The 10,086-nt window shown below is 36.6% G+C and overlaps 1 protein-coding gene across 1 annotated transcript in view; it reads right to left on the bottom strand.

Annotated features, from left to right (window-relative positions):
• Positions 1–10,086, bottom strand: part of LOC116097616 (ATP-dependent translocase ABCB1) — a 180,388-nt gene that overhangs the window by 74,697 nt on the left and 95,605 nt on the right. Inside the window, exon 6 of the mRNA XM_031380285.1 lies at positions 2,950–3,109. Within this exon, the coding sequence (XP_031236145.1) occupies positions 2,950–3,109 (160 nt within the window). The remainder of the gene's footprint in view (positions 1–2,949; positions 3,110–10,086) is intronic.

Raw genomic sequence — 10,086 nt, 5'->3', positions numbered from 1 at the left:
AGTTCTCTGTCAGAAGAGACCACTTGTGCCCTTAAAGGGATCGGAACAATTTATGTCTGGGTGATGAAGAAATAAAGCAATATAAGACATAATAGAATTGGATGAAAGGCCACTAGACAAAATATGAATGGTATGGTTTAGACATAACATAAAGTCTCCCTGAAAAGTCTTGTGTTTTGTTGGTGGAAATGAATAGATAAAGATAGCCCTAACCTGAGCTGTAGATTGATCCATTGATCAATTCACAATATAATGACATTATGGGGAAAGGATGGGATTTTTAGGGATGGGGACTAATTGAAAAAACCTAAAAGCAAAATCACTGGGAGCATACCTTTGAGGAGTACCTTGGCCTTGGGCTCTCTCTCTCTCTCTGTCTCTCTGTCTCTCTGTCTCTCTCTCTCTCTGTGTCTCTCTCTCTGTCTCTCTGTCTCTCTGTCTCTCTGTCTCTCTGTGTCTCTCTCTCTGTCTCTCTGTGTCTCTGTCTCTCTGTCTCTCTGTCTCTCTGTCTCTCTCTCTCTCTCTCTCTGTCTCTCTGTCTCTCTCTCTTTCTCTCTGTCTCTCTCTCTCTCTCTCTCACTCCCTCCCTCCCTTCCTCTCTCCCTCCCTCCACTCTGTGCATACATGTGTGTCCCTCCGCCTATCACTATGAGGTGAAAACCCATCTAGCACATTCTACCACATGTCCTCTTGCTACCCATAACTTCTACTTTTCCTCAACTCTAAAGCTACTGATCCAATGAAACTTGAATAAAACCTTTAAAACTGTAGGTAGAAATAAATCAGATAATTCCTTCTGTTGTTTAAATTCTTCCTGTCAGGTATGTGTCACAGCAAAGAAAAACTGATGAGTGTAATGTGTTTAGTTTGTTGTTGCTCATCAGAAGTCAGTCCTTCTAACTCCAAGAAGTTATGTGATTGTCTCTTCCCAAACTGGGTCAAATTTCAACACTTGAATAATTTCTTATTGACAGTTGAGTTCAACCACTGTCCCTTCATACTCTGTGCACAGCAGAATGAATACCTCTCTCTGGAGTACTGCTTGTATGTAGACTTCATAAAACACTGGCTAAGGTTAGAATGACATAAATGCATGCATTGAGTCTGCCGAGATACCAGAGATCCCTGAAAAATGAAACTCTTCCACTACAAATCAATGAGATAGCCAACTCCATAACTTGCTGCAAATTATAGAGTGTAAGGAACTAAAGAATTCAGAAAACATTGAGGGCTTTCCATGAATGAATGTTACAAAGGAGATATGACAGTTCATGTTGGCACAGGATATTCTTACAAGCTGTTTGAATATCACGAAGGTGATATTATTTGTAATAAATTTGATATTATTTGTAATCATTATTTGTACTAACAGAATTGAAGTAGCCTTATCTCAGGTAGGCTATGGGTCCTTTGGGACTACAAGAAATAGTTTCCATGACCAATGTCAAATACTAAAGATTCCATAAATGTTTATATTAACATTTATATGACTATTTCAAGGGAAATGAATCATTGCATGTGCCAGAGACTTAAAATTCACATGCAAGACCCTGGGTTTAATCTCTGGCATCAAATGAAGAGAAAATTCTAAATGTTGAAGGGTTTTGTAAGCCAAGAAGTATCTATATAGTTCCGAGGTGTTTCGTTTGGGTTTAGTACTAGGAACTGAACCTAGGCCTTCATGCTTGGTAGGCGAACACCCTACCACTGAGCCACAGCCTCATCCCTTCTTAACATTTTTCCCATCTGTGTAGAAACTGAGCTATAAGCCTTTGAGAAGTTTCATTTAGTTTAATTCAATCTCTGCTTGACTCGGGTATCCTTCATATTGAAGCATAGAGCTATTAACCTGTTTTTCCCTAGTTCAAGTGTATAGCATACAAATTCTTTCAATAGTCTATTCACTTTCTGCTCTCATTTCTTATGAAGCAAGTTTCTTACTTCCAAAATCATGAGAAAATTGAAGTGTTGCAAGACCTTCTTCACCACGATTAGGCCTTTTGTGGTTTCAGTTTCCTACAGTCAACCATGAGACTGTAATATCTCACGTCATCACAAGAGGAAGTGGATAGAGTACAGAGAGACCACATTCACATAGCATGGAGGTAATGTATTGCTATATTTATGCTATTATTGTTGTCATTAATCTCTTACTGTAATTAATTTATAAATTAAACTTTACCATGGATATTTATGCATATGAAAATATAATATATGCAGGTTTTTGTACTATTCATGGTTATGTATCCATTGGAACAAGTCACTAGCAAATGAAAGGATTTGCTGTCATGAGAACTTTCTCACACTCTGCTTTCTCATGTATCTACCTTTGGACTCTGATGCTCCATATTCTTTACCTCTTCCTGTTTTTGAGGATGAACTATTGCACCTAGTTTATGCAAGCATCAATACCTGCATGCTGGATCTCATCTTTTCTCACAAATTCTAACAAATCTCTACACTTTTCTTGGCCAAGAACTATAACAATGTACAAAACACAATTGCTGGTATTTACTGCTGCTAAAATCTACAGTTGCTTCCATCTCTCTCATCTTGAGAACAATTATGTTCTTCTAGTTTCTCATATCAAATACCTTAGAATCATCCTAGACTCTTCTCTTACACCAAGAGTCAAATCTACCACAGCATCTCTTAAACATCTCAGCTTATGATTCAAGGACCTGAATTTTCCTGAAGTTTCCTGGGACATTTCTGACTTCAGAGATCCCATCTCTATTTTTACATGTCTCTGTTAGCAAGTCCTGTAGTTAATCTAATGCTTGTATCATCTTCTCAAGTTCACTACAAGGGTGAGATAGAATGTACAGCCCCCACCACATAGATCATTAAGTACTGAAGTATATCCTTATTAAAGGCCCACAAATAATTACTCTAGATAAGTGATCTTTGCACATTCCAAGCACAATTCGTACCACAAACAATACTTACTTGTATTAGTATTGTTTTGCGGGAAGTTTCCTACACTCGCAAAGCTATCTGTCATGTCTCCAAAGACCAGCATCGTAAGTGGGAGCGCCACTCCATGGATAATGGCAGCCAGGGTTCCCACCAGCATGTACAACCTGTCCAGCCAACCAGCATAGCGAAACTACAAAGAGAAGAAAATAGAGCATGGGCATCAGATAGTTTCATGGGTGTTTTCCTCTACACCCAAAACACAAATAATTTGTCAGACTACTAGCTGCTGGTCTAAGCTGCCCTCTTGCTCTTGTTCCTTTGCCCCCACTCTATTACTACAATAACTTAATAAAAAAGAATGGGCGTTTGACTCATTTATTGAGTTCTATATTAAGTCTTCGTATTGAAGTAGTATGCCTTCTCTCTTTACATGAGAGAATTATAAAAGTTATTAATGAGATGGTAGCAAAGATAGCATAACTACTGCTCTTAGTTTCTAAGACTAGACATCACTTTTTATTTCATAGAAAAACCCTGAATTCCCAAGACTCCCTTTAAGACACCATAGGAGAAACATTTCACTACTTTTCAAAATTATCTTTGATTAAAGATCTATTATACAATGATATTATTTTAGCTGCAAAATAATTTCAACATATTTGAAAAGGAAAAATAATTACTTAGATGAATATTTCCTCAGAACATTTTCCTTAAGATGTAAAATATGGCCATAATGAAAGACTAATACAGATGTCTCTAACCATAGGCAAGGAACAGGAAGAAAAAGAAGGCTTATCGGAATCTAAAAAGTGATGTGAGGAGGAAGCATAATAAACAGTAAGTAAGCCCAGGGTCTATCTAGAAGACCGTTCATACTTTTAAATTATTCGAGAAAAGTAAAAGAATATGAGAAAATGAAAATAGAAAGTGATAAACCGACTATGAGAGTCTGCAAGCAATCCCTGGGGAAAACATGGTTGTCACAGGATGTACCATTTAGCTACAGGGAGCATGTTTATAATCATGGGAGGAAAACTAGGTAGAAAATCTAGCAGGAAATAAAAGAAACATGAAGAGCAGACATCAGGCAACAGTACCAAAATGGGTATGAGACTCTATGCACAAGCTCGGAAGCAAGTGGTTGGCATGTGTATACATGTAGCTATAGGCAAGAGCTTTCTAATGCAGGGATGCAATTGGGTAAAAACTCACCCCTAGGCAGGAAATATAGACCAAAGTAAAGATCTGGGATCTGGGAATACAAAAACACAGAAGCAGAAACCAAGAGTTTAGAGCCTATATCTGCTTCAGAAGGAGACAGAACTAATCCTAAAGTTATGTAATGACAGCACTAAGTGAGGAGAAGCATTGAAATGCCCAGTGAAAAATCAAAGAGTAAAAGAGCTCTGGACAGTACTTAAAGGTGTTCCAAACAGTAGGAGCCTAAACAAAGACAACTCTAATAAACAATTAGTGAAAGCAGAAGCTTGTGTAAAAAAAAAAATCTAATATTATGTTACTTAGGAATTTGTTTTTGGCTTATATCTTGCTACTAAAAAGTAAACAAATGAGATTAAGTGTGGGTTAATGACATAATTTTCAAATCATCATCTTTCAAAGACATCATCTTCTTTACAAATTAAACCCCAAAGGAAAGAATAGTGACCAGGCATATTTCATTCTGGATGGGACCACAGGCTAAAGGTTGCCAGTTTATTCTTTAATTTGTCTAAACAACTGTCTTCTTTCTTAAAAAAAATGTAGGGAGAAAGAAATAAGCAGAAATTATCTTCTTTTAAAATATCTGAGGGTACTAATTAGTCCATATTGTTGTTCGTTCTAAGGGGCTGCAAACCCCTCAGCTCCATAAGTCCTGTCTCTAACTCCTAACTAGTACCTTCAAAGCTCCCAGGGTCTCAACCACCAACCAAGGACTGCACATGGAGGGGTCTGATTGTTCAGGCAGCATGTGTATAGTAGAGGATTGCAAATTCGATCATCAATAGGAGGAGAGGACCTCAGCCCTGTGAAGGTTCTGTGCCCCAGTGTAGGAGAATGCCAGGGCCAATAAGTGGGAGAGGGTGGGGTGGCAGGCATGAGGAGGGGGGGTAGGCAACAGGGGGTTGTTCTTGTTGTTTTTGTTTGTTTGTTTTTTGGAGGGGAACTGGGAAAGGAGAAATTTACATGTAAATAAAGAAAATATCTAAAATAAAATATCTATTAAATACACCAAAAACTAGATTCTTCAGAATAGGAAGAAAAAGTAATTGATAGGCAGAAATTTCACTCATCACCACCATCATCAATATTTCACCCTCAGAGCTTCTCATTGGCTAAAATCAAAGTGAGGGGGGTGGGTACATGCAAATACTTCCTGACTGTTTTACTGAACAACAGATACAAGCCACAGAATAAATAACAAAGATATGTAATTTCAGAAAGCTTAAAGAGCAGAGGGAGAGGGGGAAAAGGCAGTGTGCATGCTGCATCATCTGGTAGCGAGTATAAACAACAGCTATAAATAGGGCCAATGAGCATTAGCTCCTCTGTGGAAAACTCCTGGTTTTGAAGGAAGAACAGGTGTTCTGATGGCAAGATGGAAGACATCCTAGCCAGAAGAAAAAGCAAGCAAAAGCAAGAAAGATCCAGATGGGAAGCAGAGAAGTCCCTTGAGTGTTTGCACTTTTATACAGGCAGTGCGACCCAGGATATTAAACACTCAGCATCGGAGTCACTGCTTTATAGCAGCAGTCATGGGACTAGGTTAGATCATTAAAAAATGAGCAAAGGGGTGCATGGAGTAAAGTCAAATCTGGACACAAAGCAACAGTGATAGAAAGTTGACTTTTCTAGACCTTGAGATAAAAGAGGAAGAGAAAAAGTAACTAGCAGGTTGTGGTGCAATGCCAATGGGGCTATTTCATTCACAGTGTTATATGTCTACAGGTAAGCCAGGCAAAGAGACAAGTGGTAGAAACATAGGAAGTAAACTGGGGCAATATCCTACAAAATAAAGGAAGTAATTATTTCAGTAACCTGAGAAAGGGTATCATCTGTTGAAAACAAAATTAGTAAGTGAAGCAATAAAGTCTCATAATGCTCCATGATTCCTTTTCATTGCTAGGGAGTGGTATACAAAATTTTCATTGTTTTGACCAAGTGATCAGAAAGCACCATAAATAAACGGGGAATACTTTGACATTTGATGTTTTTAGAGTCATGAGTCATAAAGGATACAGCACTCCCTTTTTTTTTTTTTTTTAACTAAAAGTGTTTCATCTGAATGCAATACAACATTTAGGCATAACTTCTACATAGAAAAGGCTAGGCATGGAACACTAAATGTAATGATGTTCCATAAGCAGATTCTCAGGTAGAACATTCTGGTGCCTTCCTTTCAGACCATTCTAAATAGAAAACAACAAGTGCTGTCCCCAGCTGTCTTACTTTGAGCAAATCAACTGTAAAGCACAATTTTTAGATAATTTGGAAAATTGAATATAAAAAATTATAATATTAAGAAAGTATTGCTCATTTTGCTAAATAGGATAAATATATTTTATAGGAAATGTCTTACAGAAAACCCTTTGAAATTAATAAAATGGCATGGCTATATATAAAATACTTTGAAATTTGTAGATGCAGCTGAAATTTGACATGGTAATATGTTAGTAATAATTAGCCTACATGATGTGTTTACGAGTGTTGTTTCTTATTTCTTATTTCTTTCATGTTTGAAATTTTACAAAGTAAAACTTGGCAAAGAGAAGATGGTTTCCAAAACAGAGAGAAGTATTTTTATTTATCTCAGACTGGAATGAATGAGCTAAGAATAAGTACAGATATTAATGGCTTTTTTAGCAACAGAGATAGAAAGAGGAGTTGGCTTTCTCATTTCTTTGTGACCTTCTGAAAAAAAGGATGAGATTTGAAGAAAGTGGTCACATAACACTGAGTAGGATGAAAGCGGACATCAACTGACTCAACTTTATTAGGAAAGAGGCTGGCTTGGGCAAGTAGAGGATCTTTCAGGGAAGAATGCAAAAGATGAGGCAGAAGAGCCAGAAAACCAAGAAGTCTGTTGTGAGAATGTGCCTCCTATAAATTACAGGGAAATTTATCTCAATAAGACTTATCGACACAAGATCTGAAGAAGGGCAACACTAATAGACATGCTAACTTGGATACAGGAATCTCATGGAGCCTCACCCCCAGAAAATAGAACTACAGGCAACTGAGAACTGCTGAGAAAGGGAGAATTCATCTTCTCAGGGATGATCCCCTGATTGGTTGTCCAATACCAAGTGGTCACTCCTGAAATGATACACATACAAACAACACTAAATGGACACAGCAGGTTGTGTTTATATATGGATGCATATATAAACAAGTAAAAAGAGACCAGGAATTGGAAGGGGGTGGCATATAGAACTAACTAGAATGAGAATGGGAGAGATGATGTATTTTATTATAATTTAAAAAAATTAAGCCTCAGTTTGGTATTTATAAAATGATTAAAAAAAACAACACAGCTGTTACAAAAATTATCATGCAATGCAGAAAACTTTTATCAAGAAGGTAGTATGAAATATGAAATACCCATTACTATGATTGGTTTGCAACATAACAATAAGAATTTTCAGACTCTCATAGTCAAAGAATAAGAAGACAAAGTTGTAACAACATATCAGGTACAACAGAAGACTGGATGAAGGTATTAACTAGTTATAGTCGTAGGTCTTTAACATAAAAGGAAATGGAAACTATTTGGTTAGAGGCTGGTAGAAAGGACAGAGAAAGTAAACCAAGAACACAGAATGAAATAAACTGAAATTGGAAGCTAAAGGTGAGTCATGCCAGGGAAAACGTGGAAAGTACAAGCAGAAAAGTCCTTTAGACAATATTCACAGCATGAATAGAAATATGACTTTATTGGAGCCACTGGGTGAGAGAATTCATTCACTCATTAAGCATTTTAAATTTGTTTAAAGAGCTAATGAGATTCACATTTGCCTCTAAGTACTGGCGATGATAGTGGATAACACAGGTTACCTGTCCTTAGAATGTTTACAATGCATGCAGTTGGTATAGGAATGGATATGCCCAATATCCACCCAGGGTCTAGGAGCCTACTACGGCCCTGGGCACTCTTCTAGACCCCTGAGGAACAGCAGTAAACAAAACATAAAAATACTCTGCTCTCATGGGCACACATTCAGGAAAAAGACAAACATCAGAAGTGGGGAAGTGGCTAAGCAGTTACAGGATATAACTTCAGGTGACTGGTAAGGCCAGTGGGTTTAGACAGGCAGGTCAGGGAACATCTCTCTGAGACAAAACCTTGGTAACAGGAAGGATGCAGTTTATGGTGGGAGGATCAAGCATTCAGGTTGAAAGCATACATGCAAAGATGCTTAAGTAGACATAAGCTTAGTATATATTAAAGAGCAAACAGTATAATAAGAACAGAGTGGGGGTTATATGCCTGTAATTTTGTCATAAATAAGAGAGGTCATACCATAAATGGTACATATATAAGAAACAACTTAGTTTTTACTCCAAAGTTTCCCTTAAGTAAAAAGGAAAAGCATTAGACCCCTTAAGTAGAGAAGAAAAGCGGTACAGCACTTGAAGGAATGGACTGGAATTAACTTGTGTGACTCGACAGGTAGGCCTGGGGAAGTACGAAGCTGGAGTGGATGCCAGAAGAAAATAAAGCCTTGCTGGGAACAAGAGGCAAAGGAATGCCACTCCTAATATGTGCACCCTGGGACACTGTCTGTGAATGTGCTTTTTTTATTTTAATTGATTTAAGTTTTATTGCATTATGATGAGAAAAGACACATGATTTCAATTAATCTGAATTTATTAACATTTAAAAACATTTTAAGTAAATAGAATTAAATCACATTCTTGTTTCCCTTTTGTACCCCAACTCCTCCCAGAGACCCCCCTTCAATACCTACAATACCTTTTTTTGTCATATTCTTTAAAATTTATAAAATATTATAACAATAAAAATGAGTATTGTAAAAGTTCTTTGATATAAAATAACAATCAATTTAACAGTCTTATGTAGATGCTTGTCTACAGCAATACTGAAAATACATACGTTTTTCTCCATAATTTAAATTTTAAATAACTCCAAACATATTAACTGTATATTTTAAAATAAAGCATCACTACTAGGATTTTCTTAAGTGAACATAAATATATAAAGTCTTTTTGTTTGTTTGTTTGTTTGTATTGTATTTAGTAGAGCTTAAAATCTGGCTCTTACTGTGGTACAAGCCCAAAATAAGAACAATTTTTAGACATTGGATTTCATTGTAATAAGGCTGTACTTCAATGACCCTCACATCACCAAAGGATTTTACCTCTATCTTAGCTAAGCTGAATATTGACAGTTCTGCTGCACCAAGAAATGAATTGTAGGCACAATTTTTGTATACAGACTTCTTGCTATGGTCAAAACTATTTGACTTGAGTGAGTGACTTTATTCTTAGTCCACAGAGAACAGGTTACATTCATTTAAGAAATGGTGAGTATATTAAGATGGTCTATCAATAAAGTCATTCACCAACTGTTGCAATGAACAATGGTTCTGCGTGGAGTGTGGCACAGACATTAGGTGTGGGTAAGAATCTGGTTCATTGGCTGTGATACTTTGGAAAACCATTCATCTCAAAGAAAGAGTAACTTATAAAGTCCTCTTCTTCAAACTTGATACAAGAGTTACAAACATCAAGCAAAGCATTCAGTCTCACTCTTTGTTGTTCTTTTACAAGCCACCTCCCAATTTAATTGTGTACATTTCTGTTGGCTGTATAAATACTTTTGAAATATGTAAGCTGTTATGAAAACCACAGTATAGTGTAAAAACATGAAATAAACAATACTACTAATAGAGAGGATGAGATAGGAGAAGCAAGATTTTAAGACCATTATGTTGTACAGAGCAAGATACTGTCACATACAAACAAGCTAAAAGTGTATATGGATTGTATAATATGGGACCTATTTCTCCAATTACCAAATTAGAGAGAGCATTGGATGACAATCAACAAATTTCCAATTCCTCATATTTTTGGATGTCACTCGATTAGGATATGTTGGTAATATTAATTTTCATATTAAGATATTAAGAAAAAGTAATTGTTACTTCC

This window comes from Mastomys coucha, unplaced genomic scaffold (assembly GCF_008632895.1).
Source record: "Mastomys coucha isolate ucsf_1 unplaced genomic scaffold, UCSF_Mcou_1 pScaffold19, whole genome shotgun sequence".
NCBI classification, from domain to species: domain Eukaryota; kingdom Metazoa; phylum Chordata; class Mammalia; order Rodentia; family Muridae; genus Mastomys; species Mastomys coucha.
The sequence above is the reverse complement of the archived record's forward strand: the minus strand, read 5'-3'. Positions and strand labels throughout refer to the sequence as shown.